The 24,177-nt window shown below is 45.4% G+C and overlaps 1 protein-coding gene across 1 annotated transcript; it reads left to right on the top strand.

Annotated features, from left to right (window-relative positions):
- Nucleotides 1-5,638: 5,638 nt before the first annotated feature.
- LOC120063660 (ankyrin repeat domain-containing protein 50-like) lies at nt 5,639-23,957 on the top strand. The gene is made up of 3 exons (XM_039013956.1): nt 5,639-6,060; nt 11,862-12,103; nt 20,440-23,957. The coding sequence occupies exons 1-3, from the start codon at nt 5,639-5,641 to the stop codon at nt 23,955-23,957; spliced, it is 4,182 nt and encodes a 1,393-aa protein (XP_038869884.1).
- Nucleotides 23,958-24,177: the final 220 nt, after the last annotated feature.

Here is a 24,177-nt window from a genome sequence, read left to right as displayed (position 1 = left end):
GAAATGTGATGATATGTTAACTATGCATTTTTTTTTATATAAAACATTTAAATAAATACATTGGGCTCAACATCAATACATAACCACAAATAACTAGCCTATGAAGAAGGAAAGCATTTATACAAGAAGCTTCTGGAAACAATTGGTTGTTATATTAACTGAATTTCAATCACTGTTTGAAAGAGACAATGGAATCCCCTTTACACGGCGACAGTAGAAGATACAGCCATCTATCTTTTGATTCTGGTGACATCATACATCATGTGACATCATCGTCGTCTGCGTGCCCCCCCCCCCCCCCCCCGGCCGGGATTTCCTACTCAACACACTTGAAATCCTCATCACACACTTGTTCCAAGTGCTGGAATATTGTTTGTCTTTTCCTGTGGATGCACGAGGGTGGACAAAATAAGTGACTGATGACAATTTCTGATGATACTATAGGCAATTTAGGCGGTCACTTGAGCTGTCTTTGCTTAGTGATGCTAGCTGTAATAAATACACTATATATACAAAAGTATGTGGACACCCCTTCAAATGAGTGGATTCGGCAATTTTAGCCACACCCGTTGCTGAGAGGTTTATAAAATCGAGCACACTGTCACGCCTTGACCTTAGAGATCCTTTTAATTCTCTATTTTGGTTAGGTCAGGGTGTGACTAGGGTGGGCAATCTAGTTTTCCTATTTCTTTGTTTGGCCTGGTATGGTTCCCAATCAGAGGCAGTTGTCTATCGTTGTCTCTGATTGGGGATCATACTTAGGCAGCCTTTTTCCCACCTTAGTTTGTGGGATCTTGATTTTGTATAGTTGCTGTGTAGCCTCCAGAACTTTATGTTCGTTTTGTATTTTGTTGTTTTTCGGTGTTCATTTTAATAAAAGTAAGATGTTCGCCTACCACGCTGCACCTTGGTCTAATCCATCTCTAAACGAACGTAACACACACAGCCATGCAATCTCCACAGACAAACATTTGCAGTAGACTGGCCTTACTGAAGAGATCAATGACATTCCATGTGGCACCGTCATAGGATGCCACCTTTCCAACAAGTCAGTTTGTCAAATTTCTGTCCTGCTAGAAATACAAGGAAATGGGTTTCCATGGCTGACCAGTCGCGCACAAGCCTAAGATCCCCATGCGCAATGCCAAGCGTCAGCTGGAGTGGCTCGCCGCCATTGTACTCTGAAGCAGTGAAAACACGGTCTCTGGAGTGATGAATCATGCCAGTGGAAACACGTTCTTTGGAGTGATGAATCACTCTTCAAATCAAATCCATAAAAAAAATATATATATATTGCATAGTTTCCTAAGGATGTGAAGTGAGGCGACCATGTCTGTCGGCGCCATCTTAATCCATCTGGCAGTCCGACGGACTAATCTGGGTTTGGCTGATGCCAGAAGAACGCTACCTGCCCCAATGCATAGTGCCAACTGTAACGTTTGGGGGAGGAGGAATAATGGTCTGGGGAGGTTTTTATGGTTTGGGCCCTTTAGTTCCAGTGAAGGGAAATCTTAACGCTACAGCATACAATGACATTCTAGACGATTCTGTGCTTCCAACTTTGTGGTAACAGTTTGGGGAAGGTCCTTTCCTCTTTCAGCATGACAATCCCCCCCATGCACAAAGTGAGGTCCATACAGAAATGGTTTGTCGAGATCGGTGTGGAAGACCTTGACTGGCCTACACAGAGCCCTGACCTCAAACCCCATCGAACACCTTTGGGATGAATTGTAACTCCGACTGGTGTCCACATACTTTTGGTCGTGTTGTGTAGCTACGTGGTTCTGAGCTAGCTAGCTAACGCATTACAATTTAGGCAGGCAAGGGGGCCCATTAAGCAGCGTACATATTGGACTAACTCACTACTGTTACTACTAGCTAAGTTAGTTAGCTAGTACACGGATTTAGCTAGCTAGCTACAAAATAATCGTATGTCAAACGTATGGTATGATGTAGCTATGTAGCTTTTCTCAAACCTTTTTAGTTAGCTAACTACTTACAATAGAATTCACTCTGGCAAGCAAGCTGAAATGACAATGTTCCTTTTTTTTTGCTGCTAGTTTCTATCTCATCCGTGCGTCCTCAGTTTCGCCTGGTTTCTATTATCTTCCTCATTTCGGGCCAGGTCATGTGATCAGACCGACAGATCATGTGGTCAGGCCGCTTTGTGAACTACCCATCAGGTACATAGCTGTTCCTTCCACCACAGGAAGTGACTTAAAACCTTTTCTCAATAGGGGGTGCTGTTTGCACTTTGTAATAATTTCGTTCCCAAATTAAACTGCCTCGTACTCAATTCTTGCTCATACAATATGCATATTATTATTACTATTGGATAGAAAACACTCTCTAGTTTCTAAAACCGTTTGAATTATATCTGTGAGTAAAACAGAACTCGAGTTGGAGCAATTTTCCTATGAGGAAGTGAGAAATCTGAAATCTGCAGGCTGTTCTGAGGTCGGTTTATTAATTTGCATGTCTTCTATTGGTTGAGATGCACTGCATACGCCTTCCCCTGGATGTCAGCAAATAGTGAGAATTGAAATGGAGTTGCTAGGCAGATCTGAGGCCTTATAAATGGGCTGGCAACGTGGGGTCCTCTCTTTCTTCCCTTCGCCATGACGCAAGACAGACCTCAGGATGGCGTTCTAGAAAGCTCCCGTTATAACCCTTAGATATATCCGGCTCTGATTTTATTCGATATAGGTGTTAAAGACATCATAATGTTGTTATTTTAAACCGAGTTATATCAGTTTATATCAGTATATTGCTATTAACGGGTATTTATTTGTGCTGCGTTCTAGTGAGTTGGGCACGTCTGGCCCACATGGCTAATGTTTACTGCTAATTCCAACGTTGAAGGCGACAATCTACAACCGAGCAACGATTCTTTTGGAAAAAGGACAACTTGCCCAAGATTCTGATGGGAGCTCATCAAAAAGTAAGAACTATTTATGATGTTAATTCGGTGTTCTGTTGAAAAATGTAAAACTCATATTCCGCCATTAATTTCGGTGCGGTCTCGCTTTAACGCACGCTGTATGTCGTAGTAACGTTAATTTTAAAAATCTAACACAGCGATTGCATTAAGAACTAATGTATCTTTCATTTGCTGTCCAACCTGTATTTTTTAGTCAAGTTTAAATTTAGTTACTGATTAGATTAGGTGCCTCTCCCAAGATTTCTCCCGACATATTGTTGGCAGCTTGGCTACTATTCTCATTGTATAACCACGATTTGTGCCGCTAAATATGCACATTTTCGAACAAACTCTATATGTATTGTGTAATATGATGTTATAGGACTGTCATCTGAAGAAGTTTGAGAAGGTTAGTGAAAAAATGTATATCTTTTGCTGGTTTATTCGTTATCGCTATTGTTGGCTTGAATCAATGCTGTTGTGTGGTTGGCTATTGTAGTAAGCTAATATAATGCTATATTGTGTTTTCGCTGTAAAACACTTAAAAATCTGAAATATTGTCTGGATTCACAAGATCTTTGTCTTTCATTTGCTGTACGCTGTGTATTTTTCATAAATGTTTTATGATGAGTATTTAGGTAATTCACGTTGGTCTCTGTAGTTATTCTAGTTGCTTTGGTGAGAGTTGTGATGGTGGCTGCAATGGTAAACTATGATTTATACCTGAAATATGCACATTTTTCTAACAAAACATATGCTATACAATAAATATGTTATCAGACTGTCATCTGATGAAGTTGTTTCTTGGTTAGTGGCTATTTATATCTTTATTTGGTCGAATTTGTGATAGCTACCTATGCAGGAAAAAAATGGTGGGAAAAAAAAGTTGTGTCTTTTGCTATCGTGGTTAGCTAATAGATTTACATATTGTGTCTTCCCTGTAAAACATTTTAAAAATCAGAAATGATGGCTGGATTCACAAGATGTGTATCTTTCATCTGGTGTCTTGGACTTGTGATTTAATGATATTTAGATGCTAGTATTTACTTGTGACGCTATGCTAGGCTATGCTAGTCAGCTTTTTTACTGATGGGGGTGCTCCCGGATCCGGGATTGTGTGCAAGTAGAAGTTAAACAGATTCTACAAGACTCAGTACCCTATAGGGCCTTTTGAGTTGAAAGAAGCTGATTGATTAATTGATTGATTGGTTCATGTATTGATTTGATACATTATGGATTGATTCACTGAAGTAATATAATGTAATTGACATTCTTCCATAGACTAGTTAAGTCTTCACAGAGGGCTTTGAACAAATACCCTAGATTCTCTGGATGTCACAGAGAATGACCAAATTCATGTATTTTCTTTTTACATTACCTCATAGATAGTTCATAATAAAACAATGATATAACTGTTAAAAACTCGAAAGTAGCATTTTTGAAAACACCTCTCTGAGCCTCGCATGGCTTTCCTCACAAAATGTGGAAACAGTCAGACTACATAAAGTGGCTTTGTCAGCAACTTAGTTAAAGGTTGGTTCCATCCTGAATCCTGCAATAACAGCAGCATGGGTTCTGCTTCATCACATCTGTTTAATAATAACCATGTGAGGTGTACTTATACAGGAGTTCTGGAGCTCATTCACATACTCCCTCCCTCCCTGAGCCAATCCCTGGACAGGAGGGACCCAGGAGCGGTGTGAAAGCCTCAGTTATAGCATGCTGCTGTGGATGAACTTTGACCCCAAACAAGCAATCCAACTCCTCCTCTCTTTAGATCGCTCACGTTCCAATATGCTCTCTCTTCTTCTTTTCGTTACTCTCCCTCCCTGTCTCTGACTCACAGTTTAAATGCCACTCTGCTTCAATACATGCCCTGACATGCTGAGAAATGGGGGGGAGGATAGAGGGAGGGAAGGATGGAGAGAAAGAGAGGGGGAGGGAGAGAGAGAGGGAGGGAGGGAGAGAGGGAGAGAGAGGGGGGGAAAGGGAGAGAGAGGGAGGGAGGGAAGGAGAGGGCGTGTGAAAGAGGAGGGAATTTCATCTGAGGCAACTGTACGGAGAGGGAAGAAACTTTGAGACAAATGTAGGAATCGCAACGAGAGAAAGCAGGACTTTCAGCAGCAGCAGCACGGAGGGAGGCAGAACAAGGATATCTTATCTGGGGTGATCCCTCGTCGCAATCTCTCATGGTCTGACACTCTCTCTGTCTCTCTCTCTTTTTTTTTCTCTCTCTATCTCAGACAGAGGAGAGGAGCAGCAGTGTGAAAAACAGAGTCGGTACTGGAACCGTGTAGCAGCCGCAGCTCTATTCTGTTTTCTATCCATTAACCTTTTCCTTGTATTTCTCACCTGCGGACCCCGGTTGAGATGGCAGGGACACACTGATTGACTGGAGGAACCTGTGGAGAGACTAAAGGATCTCACTCCACACACCTGAGTGTCCAGAGGACTGATCCTAATTGACCACAGGGGAAGGATTAAGGGACTAGGATGGTACCTGGAGGAGCCACTAGAACATAACATCTGACGCAGAACTTTTAGGACACTCAAGGAAAGTATCCTGACACTACCAAAGCTGCCAGAGGTGTATAATCCATATAATAGTCTACAATTGTCCATTCATATCAAAAGCAAAAGTACAAGAGGAACTGAAGAGAGAAGTATGGGACGTTGGGCCCGTGGTGGAGTGACTCCTGGTTGGTTCCCAGGGGCCCGATGAGTGGCAGCAGCCATAGCACCAGCCTGCTACGGGGCCGCCGCTTCTACTGCCGGGAATGGGCCCTGGAAAAGCTCCGGCGCTGTCTGGAGGCCAGGTCCACTCCTGGCCGGCCCCCGGGGGTCCTGGTAACTGGGGGGCCCGGGGCAGGGAAGACAGCCCTATGCACGGAGGCAGTATGGCCCACATCGGACGCAGGGCTGGGGGTCGGGCTGGCACCCCGCTGTTTGGGGTTTCACTTCTGCCAGCGGGAGGATGGGAGGAGCATGGCGGTGTGGAGGTTTGTCCTGGGCCTGGTGGATCAGCTGAGGGTCAGCCCCCTCCTCCCCCTGGGGTACAGGGACACACTGGACACCCCCTTGGTGGCTCCCACCTTGGAGCCCCTACACTGCCAGAGGGACCCGGATGACACCTTCAAAAGGTCTGCACTCTATACCCCCTCTATTACTCTCTAGCATTACTAATCAACTTATCTAGACGGCTTTGTGAATTGCTCTGCTTTGATGTGAATTCAATACATTGTCTGCAGAAGCGGATGTGACATTTCTATAGAGACATTTCAAGGGTTGTCAAACTCAAACATTGAGTCACTCAGATTGATAAGTACGTCTGGGAAAAATACCCATTGCTTGATTTGACATAATAGTCACACTTTCACAGTAACATATGAATAGTCGTATTAGCATAATGTATTTGGAAAGTGAAATAAATTACACAACCATCAAGCTTCTCCTAGTTAACTGTCCTAGACTACTTCCTACAGATAACAGGGAGTTTACCATTCGGCCATCAGATTTGCCACCATTGCTCCTTATAAGACATATCGCTGCACTCTAGACTCCTCTGTAAACTGGTCATCTCTTAGTCCTCACTCCCCCCTATCTGAGATATATACTGCAGCCCTCATCCTCCACATACAACACCCGTTCTGCCAGTCACATTCTGTTAAAGGTCCCCAAAGTACACACATCCCTGGGTCGCTCCTCTTTTCAGTTCGCTGCAGCTAGCGACTGGAATGAGCTGCAACAAACACTCAAACTGGACAGTTTTATCTCCATCTCTTCATTCAAAGACTCAATCATGGACTCTTACTGACAGTTGTGGCTGCTTTGCATGATGTATTGTTGTCTCTACCTTCTTGCCCTTTCTGCTGTTGGCTGTGCCCAATCATTTTTGTACCATGTTTTGTGCTCTTACCATGTTGTGCTGCTGCCATGTTGTGTTGCTACCATGTTGTTGTCATGTGTTGTTGCCTTGCTATGTTGTTGTCTTAGTTCTCTCTTTATGTACTGTTGTGTTGTCTCTCTTGTCGTGATGCGTGTTTTGTCCTATATATTTGTATTTATATATATTACTTTTTTATCCCAGCCCCCGTCCCCACAGGAGGCCTTTTGCCTTTTGGTAGGCCATCATTGTAAATAAGAATTTGTTCTTAACTGACTTGCCTAGTTAAATAAAGGTTAAATAAAAATTGCATTGACATTCAGATTCTATTTACACTGTACTTCTAAAAGCCTGTCACTGCTAGTGCTGCTCAGTCAAACAAAGAGGGCCAAAAGTACCACAGAAAAAAAAGCAAGTGATTGTCTCGCTTCCTTGGTTTATTTATTTATTTATTTCTCCCCTAATAAGACAAGCCATTCAACGCTCTCACAATGGTCCTCCAGTATGAATGAATGCTACAATGCTATTTACGACACGTCCTTTCAGAAAAAAAGAACAAAGACATGAAAAATGCGTGGAGGGAGCTGTGTGCATTCGGAGCCTGAGTGAGAGAAAGTGGCTGCGGTTGAGCCACTGTCATGTGAACACTATCAGAGGAAACACGAGCTTGGAGTGATGGTGAAAGCATATACAGAGGATCCTTGAATTTGAATTCGTTAACACCATATAAATGCTAGCTGTAGCCATTAGCATCATTAACACCATATAAATGCTAGCTGTAGCCATTAGCATCGTTAACACCATATAAATGCTAGCTGTAGCCATTAGAGTCATTAACACCATATAAATGCTAGCTGTAGCCATTAGAGTCGTTAACAACATATAAATGCTAGCTGTAGCCATTAGAGTCGTTAACAACATATAAATGCTAGCTGTAGCCATTAGAGTCATTAACACCATATAAATGCTAGCTGTAGCCATTAGAGTCATTAACAACATATAAATGCTAGCTGTAGCCATTAGCATCGTTAACACCATATAAATGCTAGCTGTAGCCATTAGAGTCGTTAACACCATATAAATGCTAGCTGTAGCCATTAGCATCATTAACACCATATAAATGCTAGCTGTAGCCATTAGAGTCGTTAACAACATATAAATGCTAGCTGTAGCCATTAGCATCGTTAACACCATATAAATGCTAGCTGTAGCCATTAGAGTCGTTAAAAACATATAAATGCTAGCTGTAGCCATTAGCATCGTTAACACCATATAAATGATAGCTGTAGCCATTAGCATCGTTAACACCATATAAATGCTAGCTGTAGCCATTAGAGTCGTTAACAACATTTAATGCTAGCTGTAGCCATTAGCATCGTTAACACCATATAAATGATAGCTGTAGCCATTAGAGTCGTTAACAACATATAACAACCCGCTTAGCTTACACTGTACAATCACAGCAGGGCTGTGGGTTCAAAGGTCAGCCTTCGGGCCAGTACCACGATGACAGGATGGGGCAGGAAGCCCTGAGTCAATTAAAGGGTCATTAACCTGGTTCTGTGCACACACGGCGTGTGCTCACATACACAGGGTGTGCTCCACTTATACCATAAGTGTGATAAAGCCTGTGATCTAAATGGTTTTAGACTGGAGCCTGCGTTCAAATCCCCTCTCTCAAAAGGCACTAAGTGCTTTTACATAAAACTTGAGCTTAGTGTATTGTTCAGCGTGAGTAGTGGGGGAGGGGAGGGAGACTTTTACAATTGTGTTCACTAGACTATATCTTACGTTTACATTAGCTGACACCTTCCTTTGGATACTTCTAAGAGAGATCATTGAAGCGTAGGAGTGTTACTCCATTGTTGAATGTTTGTGAATGACCAAGGCTGTTATTCAGCTCTCTCTGTGAATAGTACCTTCTTCTTTTTAACACAGTCTCAACCTATCAAACACTTTATATATGTGTTTACACACAAAACGTTTTAACGTGTCACATTTATCACTTCGTTAGGTTTCTGCTGCAGCGTGTTGTACTGTACTACCAGGTGTGAGAGACGGTGTTAAAACAAAATACAGCACCATCGTGTCATCGCCCTCATTATGTCACACACACGCACGCACACACACACACAGTACACTGCGTGGATGTCACATGGCCTAAGTATGGTGTGAAGCCCACCTCCGTCCCAGAGGACTATAGAACCCTGTAGAGGTGTCCTGTCCAGGTGTGTCTGTTGTTACTATGCTATAGTTAGTAAATCTACTGTGTCTGTTGTTACTATGCTACAGTTAGTAAATCTACTGTGTCTGTTGTTACTATGCTACAGTTAGTAAATCTACTGTGTCTGTTGTTACTATGCTATAGTTAGTAAATCTACTGTGTCTGTTGTTACTATGCTACAGTTAGTAAATCTACTGTGTCTGTTGTTACTATGCTACAGTTAGTAAATCTACTGTGTCTGTTGTTACTATGCTATAGTTAGTAAATCTACTGTGTCTGTTGTTACTATGCTACAGTTAGTAAATCTACTGTGTCTGTTGTTACTATGCTACAGTTAGTAAATCTACTGTGTCTGTTGTTACTATGCTACAGTTAGTAAATCTACTGTGTCTGTTGTTACTATGCTACAGTTAGTAAATCTACTGTGTCTGTTGTTACTATGCTACAGTTAGTAAATCTACTGTGTCTGTTGTTACTATGCTACAGTTAGTAAATCTACTGTGTCTGTTGTTACTATGCTACAGTTAGTAAATCTACTGTGTCTGTTGTTACTATGCTACAGTTAGTAAATCTACTGTGTCTGTTGTTACTATGCTATAGTTAGTAAATCTACTGTGTCTGTTGTTACTATGCTATAGTTAGTAAATCTACTGTGTCTGTTGTTACTATGCTACAGTTAGTAAATCTACTGTGTCTGTTGTTACTATGCTACAGTTAGTAAATCTACTGTGTCTGTTGTTACTATGCTACAGTTAGTAAATCTACTGTGTCTGTTGTTACTATGCTACAGTTAGTGAATCTACTGTGTCTGTTGTTACTATGCTATAGTTAGTAAATCTACTGTGTCTGTTGTTACTATGCTACAGTTAGTAAATCTACTGTGTCTGTTGTTACTATGCTACAGTTAGTAAATCTACTGTGTCTGTTGTTACTATGCTACAGTTAGTAAATCTACTGTGTCTGTTGTTACTATGCTACAGTTAGTAAATCTACTGTGTCTGTTGTTACTATGCTACAGTTAGTAAATCTACTGTGTCTGTTGTTACTATGCTACAGTTAGTAAATCTACTGTGTCTGTTGTTACTATGCTACAGTTAGTAAATCTACTGTGTCTGTTGTTACTATGCTACAGTTAGTAAATCTACTGTGTCTGTTGTTACTATGCTACAGTTAGTAAATCTACTGTGTCTGTTGTTACTATGCTACAGTTAGTAAATCTACTGTGTCTGTTGTTACTATGCTACAGTTAGTAAATCTACTGTGTCTGTTGTTACTATGCTGTAGTTAGTACATCTACTGTGTCTGTTGTTACTATGCTACAGTTAGTAAATCTACTGTGTCTGTTGTTACTATGCTACAGTTAGTAAATCTACTGTGTCTGTTGTTACTATGCTACAGTTAGTAAATCTACTGTGTCTGTTGTTACTATGCTATAGTTAGTACATCTACTGTGTCTGTTGTTACTATGCTGTAGTTAGTACATCTACTGTGTCTGTTGTTACTATGCTATAGTTAGTAAATCTACAGCTGTAGAACAGGGCTTTTGATAAGAAGGCTGGCAGAGACTACAGTCCTGTGTGTGTGTGTGTGTGTGTGTGTGTGTGTGTGTGTGTGTGTGTGTGTGTGTGTGTGTGTGTGTGTGTGTGTGTGTGTGTGTGTGTGTGTGTGTGTGTGTGTGTGTGTGTGTGTGTGTGTGTGTGTGTGTGTGTGTGTGTGTGTGTGTGTGTGTGTGTGTGTGTGTGTGTGTGTGTGTGTGTGTGTGTGTGTGTGTGTGTGTGTGTGTGTGTGTGTGTGTGTGTGTGTGTGTGTGTGTGTGTGTGTGTGTGTGTGTGTGTGTGTGTGTGTGTGTGTGTGTGTGTGTGTGTGTGTGTGTGTGTGTGTGTGTGTGTGTGTGTGTGTGTGTGTGTGTGTGTGTGTGTGTGTGTGTGTGTGTGTGTGTGTGTGTGTGTGTGTGTGTGTGTGTGTGTGTGTGTGTGTGTGTGTGTGTGTGTGTGTGTGTGTGTGTGTGTGTGTGTGTGTGTGTGTGTGTGTGTGTGTGTGTGTGTGTGTGTGTGTGTGTGTGTGTGTGTGTGTGTGTGTGTGTGTGTGTGTGTGTGTGTGTGTGTGTGTGTGTGTGTGTGTGTGTGTGTGTGTGTGTGTGTGTGTGTGTGTGTGTGTGTGTGTGTGTGTGTGTGTGTGTGTGTGTGTGTGTGTGTGTGTGTGTGTGTGTGTGTGCCCAGGGCGGTACAGGAAATCCCAGAGCTTCTTTAGACCTGAGTCACTGGATCACTCTACCCTGGCCTAGGGAGACAGGGTTAGGGAGTGAGACTGGGTGAGGGAGTTGAACCAGGGCGAGTGGGGCTGAAAGGCTTGCCTGAGCAGGACAGATGTAACACCCATAGCCCTGGTGAATGTAGAAGCTGTTTCCTCAGGAAAAACCCCACGGTTGATACCACAGTTCTGTTCTCCCTTTATGACACCAGCCTTCACTATGTTTCATTACAGTAGCTTCAACCATGGACATTCGTGTTCAGACAGTCAGTCACTGAACGATGCAATTATGTATATTACTGCAGCTATTTGGGACGGAAGGTAGCCTAGTGGTTAGAGCGTTGGGCCGGTAACCCGAAAGGTTGCTAGATCGAATCCCCGAGCTCACAAGGTAAATATTTGGCGTTCTGCCCCTGAACAAGGCAGTTAACCCGCTGTTCCTAGGCCGACATTGTAAACAAGAATCTGTTCTTAACTGACAGGCCTAGTTAAATAAATAAAATGAAAATCTGATCTGTTAATTTACAACGTGTGATGAAATACCAGCTACATTCCTCTCTCTCTCTCTCTCTCTCTCTCTCCAGGGCAGTGTTATTGCCTTTGCTGGGCCTCCCTCCTCCAGGGCAGCCCTTGTTTCTGGTTGTGGACTCCCTGGACTCGGGGTGTGAGTATGGGGTCGGTGATGGGTCCTGCAGTGCTGGGGCTCCAGGGAGGTACAGCTCTATCTCAGAGCTCCTGTCTAGCCACCAGCACCTCTTCCCCAGCTGGCTGCTCCTGGTCTGCTCTGTACGCAGACAGAACAAGGCTGTGTGTAAGATGTTCTCAGGTATGTGTGGACTGTCTCTGTAAAATGTATTTATAAAGCCCTTCTTACATCAGCTGATGTCACAAAGTGCTGAACCCAGCCTAAAGCCCCAAACAGCAATGCAGGTGTAAATATTCCTCTCAAGTGTTGAACAAATCAAAATAGATTTTAAATTTGAGATTCTTCAAAGTAGCCACCCTTTGCCTTGATGACATTCTCTCAACCAGCTTCACCTGGAATGCTTTTCCAACAGTCTTGAAGGAGTTTCCACATGGTGGGTCATTGTCCTGTTGAAAAACAAATGATAGTCCCACTAAATGTGCCTTGAATTTTAAATAAATCACAGACAGTGTCTCCAGCAAAGCATCCCCACACCATCACACCTCCATGCTTCACGGTGGGAACTACACATGCAGAGATCATCCATTCACCTACTCTGCGTCTCACAAAGACATGGTGGTTGAAACCAAACATCTCTTGGCCCAAGCAAGTCTCTTCTTCTTATTGGTGTCCTTTAGTAGTGGTTTCTTTTCAGCAATTTGACCATGACGGCCTGTTTCACACAGTGTCCTCTGAACAGTTGATGTGTCTGTTTCTTGAACTCTGTGAAGCATTTATTTGGGCTGCAATTTCTGAGGCGGGTAACTCTAATGAACTTATCCTCTGCAGCAGAGGTAACTCTGGGTCTTCCTTTCCTGTGGCAGTCCTCATGAGAGCCAGTTTCAACAAAGTGCTTGATGGTTATTTGCGACAGCACTTGAAGAAACTTTCAAAGTTCCTGAAATGTTCCGCATTGACTGACCTTCATGTCTTAAAGTAATAATCGAAGGTCGTTTCTCTTTGCTTATTTGAACTGTTCTTGCCATAATAAGGACTTGGTCTTTTACCAAATAGGGCTATCTTCTGTATACCACCCCTACCTTGTCACAACACAACTGATTGACTCAAATGCATTAAGATGGAAAGATATTACATAGATTAACTTTTAACAAGGTGACTACTTGATTCCATATGTGTTATTCCATAGTTGTCATGTCTATTATTCTACAATGTAGAAAATAGTAAAAAATTAAGAAAAACCCTTGAATGAGTAGGTCCAAACGTTTGACTGGTACTGTATGTGGAGTGAGATGGCTTGTGTTTGAAAGCACCCCCTCAGGCTGCTACCCAGACCGGTTGAATTAGTATTTTACTAGCTTTTGTAAACATGAAACAAAGTTATCCGCCACCGTTCTTGCCAATACACAGCCTAACATGGTTGTTTACTGTAAAGGTGATTGGAACAGCTGTAGTGCCCTTAGGGTCATCAGCTGACAGAGTCTATGTGTTTCCAACACGGACAATATCTCAAATCAGGCTTTTCTGCTAGGCTTTTCAGTTGTACAACTGAATGCCTTCAACTGAATTCCCTCTGAATCAGAGAGGTGCGGTGGGCTGCCTTAATCAGCATCCACGTCTTTAGCGCCCGGTGAACAGTGGGTTAACTGCCTTGCTCAGGGGCAGAATGACAGATTTGTACCATGTCAGCTCGGGGATTCAATCCAGCAACCTTTCGGTTACTGGCCCAATGCTCTAACCACTAGAGTACCTGCCAGCCTGAAGCATAAAACATGGACGATATCTCAAGTCAGGCTTTTCTACAAGCCTATAGCATGGACAATATTTAAAGTCAGGCTTTTCTACAAGCATATAGCATGGACAATATCTCAAGTCAGGCTTTTCTACAAGCATATAGCATGGACAATATTTAAAGTCAGGCTTTTCTACAAGCCTATAGCATGGACACTATCTCAAGTCAGGCTTTTCTACAAGCATATAGCATGGACACTATCTCAAGTCAGGCTTTTCTACAAAAGGTCAACAAAACAAAAATACATTTGAATGCCATTAGAATGTGGGTAGTGTTAGAAAATGCTAATTTTGATCAACTGTGGCGTGATCAGGAACAAAGCAGCGAGGGGACCAACCATTGTATTCCTGTCCTTGTCAGGCGTGCTGAATGCCAGTTCTTACTGCCCACACAGCACTACATTCGTTTTAACAAAGCACAGAAACACCCCACACTCTCATTATCACAGGGTGGGTGACATCTGAAGACGTCCGTTCTGGAGAGGAGAGAGAGACTCTATTTCCAACACAATCCTGCTCAACACCGTTAAAAACTGTAGAGCTCTGACACCAACACAATCCTACTCAACACCGTTAAATACTGTAGAGCTCTGACACCAACACAATCCTGCTCAACACCGTTAAATACTGTAGTTCTCTGACACCAACACAATCCTGCTCAACACCGTTAAATACTGTAGTTCTCTGACACCAACACAATCCTGCTCAACACCATTAAATACTGTAGAGCTCTGACACCAACACAATCCTGCTCAACACCATTAAATACTGTAGAGCTCTGACACCAACACAATCCTGCTCAACACCGTTAAATACTGTAGAGCTCTGACACCAACACAATCCTGCTCAACACCGTTAAATACTGTAGTTCTCTGACACCAACACAATCCTGCTCAACACCGTTAAATACTGTAGAGCTCTGACACCAACACAATCCTGCTCAACACCATTAAATACTGTAGAGCTCTGACACCAACACAATCCTGCTCAACACCGTTAAATACTGTAGAGCTCTGACACCAACACAATCCTGCTCAACACCATTAAATACTGTAGTTCTCTGACACCAACACAATCCTGCACAACACCATTAAATACTGTAGAGCTCTGACACCAACACAATCCTGCTCAACACCATTAAATACTGTAGAGCTCTGACACCAACACAATCCTGCTCAACACCGTTAAATACTGTAGAGCTCTGACACCAACACAATCCTGCTCAACACCGTTAAATACTGTAGAGCTCTGACACCAACACAATCCTGCTCAACACCGTTAAATACTGTAGTTCTCTGACACCAACACAATCCTGCTCAACACCGTTAAATACTGTAGAGCTCTGACACCAACACAATCCTGCTCAACACCGTTAAATACTGTAGAGCTCTGACACCAACACAATCCTGCTCAACACCGTTAAATACTGTAGTTCTCTGACACCAACACAATCCTGCTCAACACCGTTAAATACTGTAGAGCTCTGACACCAACACAATCCTGCTCAACACCGTTAAATACTGTAGAGCTCTGACACCAACACAATCCTGCTCAACACCGTTAAATACTGTAGAGCTCTGACACCAACACAATCCTGCTCAACACCGTTAAATACTGTAGAGCTCTGACACCAACACAATCCTGCTCAACACCATTAAATACTGTAGAGCTCTGACACCAACACAATCCTTCTCAACACCATTAAATACTGTAGAGCTCTGACACCAACACAATCCTGCTCAACACCATTAAATACTGTAGAGCTCTGACACCAACACAATCCTGCTCAACACCGTTAAATACTGTAGTTCTCTGACACCAACACAATCCTGCTCAACACCATTAAATACTGTAGAGCTCTGACACCAACACAATCCTGCTCAACACGTTAAATACTGTAGAGCTCTGACACCAACACAATCCTGCTCAACACCGTTAAATACTGTAGAGCTCTGACACCAACACAATCCTGCTCTACACCGTTAAATACTGTAGTTCTCTGACACCAACACAATCCTGCTCAACACCGTTAAATACTGTAGAGCTCTGACACCAACACAATCCTGCTCAACACCGTTAAATACTGTAGAGCTCTGACACCAACACAATCCTGCTCAACACCGTTAAATACTGTAGTTCTCTGACACCAACACAATCCTGCTCAACACCATTAAATACTGTAGAGCTCTGACACCAACACAATCCTGCTCAACACCGTTAAATACTGTAGTTCTCTGACACCAACACAATCCTGCTCAACACCATTAAATACTGTAGAGCTCTGACACCAACACAATCCTGCTCAACACCGTTAAATACTGTAGAGCTCTGACACCAACACAATCCTGCTCAACACCATTAAATACTGTAGAGCTCTGACACCAACACAATCCTGCTCAACACCGTTAAATACTGTAGAGCTCTGACACCAACACAATCCTGCTCAACACCATTAAATACTGTAGAGCTCTGACACCAACACAATCCTGCTCAACACCGTTAAATACTGTAGTTCTCTGACACCAACACAATCCTACTCTACACCGTTAAATACTGTAGAGCTCTGACACCAACACAATCCTGCTCAACACCATTAAATACTGTAGAGCTCTGACACCAACACAATCCTGCTCAACACCGTTAAATACTGTAGAGCTCTGACACCAACACAATCCTGCTCAACACCGTTAAATACTGTAGAGCTCTGACACCAACACAATCCTGCTCAACACCGTTAAATACTGTAGTTCTCTGACACCAACACAATCCTGCTCAACACCGTTAAATACTGTAGTTCTCTGACACCAACACAATCCTGCTCAACACCATTAAATACTGTAGATCTCTGACACCAACACAATCCTGCTCAACACCATTAAATACTGTAGAGCTCTGACACCAACACAATCCTGCACAACACCACGAAAGATGGTTGCCATTTTATGGGCTCTTAAAGCAACCGTGCTATTTTTTATTTTTTGTTATTGTTTTATTTGTAACTTATTTTGTACATAATGTTGCTGCTACCGTCTCTTATGACTGAAAAGAGCGTCTGGACATCAGAACAGCGATTACTCACCTTGAATTGGATGAAGAATTTCTCTTTCATTAGTCGGACGAGTGGGATTTACTCCAGGAGAAAGAGACGGAAAAGATTTTGCGAAGGAGATCGGGGTGCTACTAACGTTAATCTACGGATTGGCATTATAGTTAATTTTTTAGCTAGCATTCTCTCAACCAGCTTCATGAGGTAGTCATCTGGAATGCATTTCAATTAACAGGTGTGCCTTGTTAAAAGTTAATTTGTGGGATTTCTTTCCTTCTTAATGCCTTTGAGTCAATCAGTTGTGTTGTGACAAGGTAGGGGTGGTATACAGAAGATAGCCATATTTGGTAAAAGACCAAGTCCATATTATGGCAAGAACAGCTCAAATAAGCAAATTGAAACGACAGTGCATCATTACTTTAAGACATGAAGGTCAGTCAACCCGTAAAATTATTAAAACTTTGAAAGCGCTATGATGAAACTGACTCTCATGAGGACTGCCACAGGAAAGGAAGACCCAGAGTTACCTCTGCTGCAGAGGATAAGTTCATTAGAGTTACCAGCCTCAGAAATTGCAGCCCAAATAAATGCTTCACAGAGTTCAAGTAACAGACACATCTCAACATCAACTGTTCAGAGGAGACTGCGTGAATCAGGCCTTCATGGTCGAATTGCTGAAAAGAAACCACTACTAACGGACACCAATAATATGAAGAGAATTGCTTGGGCCAAGAAAAACAAGCAGTGGACATTAGACCAGTGGGCATCTGTCCTTTGGTCTGATGAGTCCAAATTTCAGATTTTTGGTTCCAACCGCCGTGTTTTTGTGAGATGCAGAGTAGGTGAACAAATGATCTCGCTTGTCTAGTTCCCACCGTGAAACATGGAGGAGGAGGTGTGATAGTGTGGGGGTGCTTTACTGGTGACATTGTTGGTGATTTATTTAGAATTCAAGGCACACTTAACCAGCATGGCTACCACAGCATTCTGCAGCGATACGCCATCCCATCTGGTTTGCGCTTAGTGGGACTATCATTTGTTTTTCAACAAGACAATGACCCAAAACACACCTCCAGGCTGTGTAAGGGCTATTTGACCAATAAGGAGAGTGATGATGCTGCATCAGATGACCTGGCCTCCACAATAACCCGACCTCAACCCAATTGAGATGGTTTCCGATGAGTTGTATTGCAGAATGAAGGAAAAGCAGCCAACAAGTGCTCAGCATATGTGGGAACTCCTTCAAGACGGTTGGAAAAGCATTCCTCATGAAGCTGGTTGAGAGAATGCCAAGAGTGTGCAAACCTGTCATCAAGGCAAAGGGTGGCTACTTTGAAGAATCTAAAATCTAAAATATATTTAGATTTGTTTAACACTTTTTCGGTTACTACATGAGTCCATATGGGTATTTTAATAGTGTTGATGTCTTTACTATTATTCTACAATGTTTAAAATAGTAAAAATAAAGAAAAACCCTTGAATGAGTAGGTGTGTCCAAACTTTTGACTGGTACTGTATATATACACACTACATGAACAAATGTATGTGGACACCTGCTCGTCGAATATCTCATTCCGAAATCATGGGCTTAAATAATCCAAATAACCCATTTCATGAAGCTCCCGACGTACAGGTATTGTGCTGACATTGCTTACAGAGGCAGTATGGAACTCGGTCTTGTTGGAAAAGTGGTATCCTATGACAGGGCCTCAGTCAGTTGAAAGTCACTGAGCTCTTCAGTACGGGCCATTCTACTGGCAATGTTTGTCTATGGAGATTGCATGGTTGTGTGCTCAATTCTATACACCTGTCAGCAACAGGTGTGGCTGAAATAGCCTCTCCACATACGTATGTATATATAGTGTATATATATATATACATATATATATACATACATTTAAAGTCGGAGGTTTACATACACTTAGGTTGGAGTCATTAAAACTCGTTTTTCAACCACTCCACAAATGTCTTGTTAACAAACTATAGTTTTGGCAAGCCGGTTAGGACATCTACTTTGTGCATGACACAAGTCATTTCTCCAACAATTGTTTACAGACAGATTATTTCACTTATAATTCACTGTATCACAATTCCAGTGGGTCAGAAGTTTACATACACTAAGTTGACTGTGCCTTTAAACAGCTTGGAAAATTCCAGAAAATGAGGTCATGGCTTTAGAAGCTTCTGATAGGCTAGTTGACATCATTTGAGTCAATTGGAGGTCTACCTGTGGATGTATTTCAAGGCCTAACTTCAAACTCTTTGCTTGACATCATGGGAAAATCAAAAGAAATCAGCCAAGACCTCAGAAAAAAAATTGTAGACCACAAGTCTGGTTCATCCTTGGGAGCAATTTCCAAACGCCTGAAGGTACCACGTTCATCTGTACAAACAATAGTACGCAAGTATAAACACCATGGGACCAGGCAGCCATCATACCACTCAGGAAGGAGAAGCATTCTGTCTCCTAGAGATTAATGTACTTTGGTGCGAAAAGTGTAAATCAATCCCAGAACAACAGCAAAGGACCTTGTGAAGATGCTGTAGGAAACAGGTACAAAGTATCTATATCCACAGTAAAACGATTCCTATATCGACATAACCTGAAAGGGAGCTCAGCAAGGAAGAAGCCACTGCTCCAACACCGCCATAAAAAAAAGCCAGACTACGGTTTGCAACTGCACATGGGGACAAAGATCGTACTTTTTGGAGAAATGTCCTCTGGTCTGATGAAACAAAAATAGAACTGTTTGGCCATAATGACCATCGTTATGTTTGGAGGAAAAAGGGCGAGTCTTGCAAGCCAACGAACACAATCCCAACCGTGAAGCACGGAGGTGGCAGCATCATGTTGTGGGGGTGTTTTGCTGCAGGAGGGACTGGTGCACTTCACAAAATAGATGGCATCATGAGGTAGGAAAAGTATGCGGATATATTGAAGCAACATCTCAAGACATCAGTCAGGAAGTTAAAGCTTGGTCGCAAATGGGTCTTCCAAATGGACAATGACCCCAAGCATACTTCCAAAGATGTGGTAAAATGGCTTAAGGACAACAAAGTCAAGGTATTGGAGCGGCCATCGCAAAGCCCTGACCTCAATCCTATAGAAAATTTGTGGGCAGCACTGAAAAAGCGTGTGCGAGCAAGGAGGCCTACAAACCTGACTCAGTTACACCAGCTCTGTCAGGAGGAATGGGCCAAAATTCACCCAACCTATTGTTGGAAGCTCGTAGAATACTACCCTAAACGTTTGACACAAGTTAAACAATTTAAAGGCAATGCTACCAAATACTAATTGAGTGTATGTAAACTTCTGACCCACTGGTATTGTGATGAAAGAAATAAAAGCTGAAATAAATCATTCTCTCTACTATTATTCTGACATTTCACATTCTTAAAATAAAGTGGTGATTCTAACTGACCTAAAACGGGGCATTTTTACTAGGATTAAATATCAGCAATTGTAAAAAAAAACTGAGTTTTAATGTATTTGGCTAAGGTGTATGTCAACTTCCGACTTCAACTGATTCCCTGGCCTGACAGCAGTTCAATGCACGTTATACATCTGTCTTTGCAGGGAAGTCCAATACCTCTTCCTAAAACAGAAAAATAATCTAAGTGAGTTTCAATAAGTCTCTCTCCTCTCTCTCTTTCTGTCTCTCTCTTGCTCTCTCTCCTCCAGGTTTCCGTAAGCTGTGTCTGGATGACCTGCGGAAGCCGGCGCCAGTGCGGGACGTGCAGCAGTACATCTTGAGGAGGCTGGACCAGGAAGGGGCGCTCCGCCGTCAGCTGACCCCCGAGACAGCCGACATGCTCAACCTGCTGCACATCAAAAGTGGCGGCTGCTTCCTGTTTCTGGAGCAGGTGCTAGACGGCGTGGCGGGGGCATTGGTTGGGCTCCGGGAGATCCGAGACATCCCCGGGACCCTCAACGGCCTCTACCTGTGGCTCTGCCAGAGACTCTTCCCCAGGTGCCTGTTCCTTGAGGTCAGGCCCCTCCTTAACGCCCTCCTAGCCTCCCCTAGGCCCTTCACTACCCAGGAGATATACACCGCCACCTGGACCCAAGACATGTCCCTCAGCCCTATGGACTTCCAGAGCAGGCTAAAGGCTTTGTCTACGCTGCTCATTGATGGGCCGGGAGGCAGCAAGCTTCTGTTCCATGCTAGTTTTGCAGAGTGGCTGACGGACGTGAAGTATTGCACCCAGAAGTATCTGTGTAGCGTGTCTGAGGGACACACCATGCTGGCCATGGCTCTCACCCTGCGCGCCCCACACCTTAACACAGAGGACACCTGTCAGATGGGCTCGCACCTGATCAGCTCAGGCATGCACAAGGACAAACCTGCCCTCCTGGCCCTATGGCTGTTGTGGGCAGATGTGCCCCCTCTGGCTAGCTCCTCATACCCCTCTTCCCCTGCCTCTCAGCCCCCTGTCCTGGTCAAGCAGGAGGTCCTCCAGCTGCTGATGAAGAGTGGGGTGTTCCCTCCCTCCTGCGCCCCAGACAGAGGCCCCAGCACGGGGGTACACTGTGCCGGACAAGGGGGGACCATCATCCGGCGGGTGCTGGAGAGGCAGGACTCAATGAGGGTGCTCTTGGACAGCGGGGTCAGTGTGAACCGGACCGACCCCTCAGACGGACGCACCCTGCTGGCCAGCGCGGCCCACGCAGGCTCAGCCGACGTGGCCGTCCTGCTCCTGTCCCGAGGGGCTGACCCTCTGATCAGTGACCACCAGGGCCAGACACCCCTGATGCTGTCTGCCAGGCAGGGCCATGTTAAGGTGCTGGGGATGCTGCTGGACTGGGCCAGGGGTCAGCAGCCGGAGGCCGCCGTGAGGATGGTGGAACACGCGGACAGCGAGGGCTGGACAGCCTTACGGTCAGCGGCCTGGGCGGGTCACACTGAGGCAGTGCACCTGCTGCTAGATGCGGGGGCGAACGTGGACGGGTGTGATGCAGAGGGCCGGTCGGCGCTGAGGGCGGCAGCCTGGGGGGGTCATGAGGAGATCCTCCTCACACTGCTGGACTACAAAGCGCAGGTGGACATGGCAGACCGGGAGGGCCGCACGCCACTGATCGCTGCCGCCTACATGGGACACAGGGAGGCAGTAGAGATCCTGCTAGACCACTGTGCAGAGGTCGACCTGGCCGATGGAGACGGACGTACTGCCTTGTCCGTGGCTGCGCTCTGTGTGCCCACAGCAGCCGGGGTCAAAGGTTATGGAGACGTGGCCAGCCTGCTGTTGGAGAGAGGGGCTGACCCGGGGCACAGGGACAGGAATGGGATGACCCCTCTGCTGCTGGCGGCATATGAAGGTCACGAGGAGGTGGTAGAACTGTTATTAGAGGCTGGGGCCGACGTAGACGAGAGTGCCGGGCTACATGCCGCCGCCGCTTCTGCTGCTGCTGTCACCCCGCTGTTGGCGGCTGCCGCCATGGGCCATGCTAAGACAGTGGGCAGGGTGCTGTTCTGGGGCGCTACGGTGGATAGCATCGATGGGGAGGGTCGTACAGCTCTGAGCCTGGCAGCAGCACAGGGCAGCGTGGAGGTGGTCAGAGCTCTCCTGGACCGAGGGCTGGATGAGAACCATAAAGATGATCTGGGCTGGACCCCGCTGCACGCCGCCGCGTGCGAGGGCCACCGGGGGATCTGTGCCATCCTGATGGAGAGTGGGAGCATGGCTCGTGTCGGAGAGATGGACATCGAGGGACGGACGCCCCTCATCTTGGCCGCGCAGGAGGGCCACTGTGGCACGGTGAGGCTGCTGCTGGACCACCGCTCACCCATCGACCACCGGGCGTACGACGGCCACTCTGCGCTGAGCGCCGCCGCCCTGGAGGACCACGCTGAGGTGGTGGAGCTACTGATGAGGCGGGGCACGGACACGGACGTACGGGACGCAGAGGGCCGTCCGCTGCTCTACCTCCTGGTTCTGGAGGGACATCTGGACATGGCTGCCCTCCTCATAGAGAAAGGGGGTGTGCCCTTGGAGTCCCGGGACATGGAGGGGCGTACGGCGCTGCACGTGGCCACCTGGCAGGGCAACCTGGAGGCGGTGGGGCTGCTGGTGAGCCATGGGGCGGACCCTAATGCCCAGGATGGGGAGGGACGACCCCCCCTGCACTCTGTAGCCTGGCGCGGTCATGTGGCGCCTGGTTGTCTACTCCTGGAGGTCAGCGGGGTCAACGTGGATCTGGCCTGCCGCCAGCAGGGGGCCACGGCACTTAGCATCGCGGCTCAGGAGGGCCACGCCAACATTGTGGCTATGCTGCTGGAGAGAGGAGCCAACCCAGACCACATAGACAAGTACGGCCGCAGCCCCGTCAAGGTAGCCGGAAAGCGGGGCCACTTCACCATCGTCAGGATGCTGGAGAGCTACGGAGCCAAACCGTACTCAGGCCTTCTGCCCCAATCGAACACCCGGTCGCCCAAGTCATCCACTGTGAAGATCCTGTACTCAACCTGCTCAGAGAGTAACGAGGCTGGCGCCTCCACCTCCTCAGCCTCGGTCTCCTCAGCCTCGGCCTCCTGCTCCCCAGGTTCCACAGCCGAGCACTTCCACTCCATCCAGAGCTCCCAGACATCCTCCTCAACAGCCCACTCCCTGGCCACGGTGCAGACCGTCCCCGCTGACAGCCTGTCTTTCACCCAGCAGATCCAGCAGCACTCCCTCCCCCGCAGCCGATTTCGCCATTCCACCCTGCCTCCGCCAGACTCCGCCCATGGCAGCCTGCACAGCAGCAGCCGCAGGGCCCGATGCCCTAAGGCCAGCCCTCCTCCACCCACCCTCTGCACAGTCACGGCCACGGTACATGACTCTGAGCAGCCTTACAAAGGCTGCCCAATAGGGTTCGACTATCCCAGTAAACACAAACCCCCCTGCCTGATCCAGGAGGAGAGGTCTCAGTACGAAGGGGGGAGGTGGAACTCTGTCATGGCTTCTCTAGGGGTGACGCCTGGACAAGATGGCCCCAAAAACAGGAACTGTCTCCCTATGGGCTACCCTTACGAGCTCCAGAGCCCGGCCCAGAGAGAGACACGGGAGGAGAACCAGAAGATGTCTATAAAGTCCAGTAGTGCCTTATCTGCTGCCTGCATGGTGGTCATGACGACCACGGACCCCCAGCTCAACCTGAAACAGGCTATCAAGCTGCAGTTTGAAGGGCCCACCAGCGCTGCCTTATACAAGAGGGAGTGAACTACTGACACCTACGGTGAGTACCTGTCTATCACAGAAGAAAGAAAGGGAGTAGACTAAGTTTAACACTAGCATTAAGGAAAGGGACTAAGGGACCCCGGTGTGTAGGCAATCATTCATTGTGTGAGTCTTCAGGAGATGCTGAGTGTGGAGTGCTGTTATGTCAGAAATCAATTCTCACCCACCTCCTACTCAAAAACACAACTCCAGTTGGCCGTAC

Source organism: Salvelinus namaycush, chromosome 19, assembly GCF_016432855.1.
Source record: "Salvelinus namaycush isolate Seneca chromosome 19, SaNama_1.0, whole genome shotgun sequence".
Classification (NCBI taxonomy): domain Eukaryota; kingdom Metazoa; phylum Chordata; class Actinopteri; order Salmoniformes; family Salmonidae; genus Salvelinus; species Salvelinus namaycush.
The sequence above is the reverse complement of the archived record's forward strand: the minus strand, read 5'-3'. Positions and strand labels throughout refer to the sequence as shown.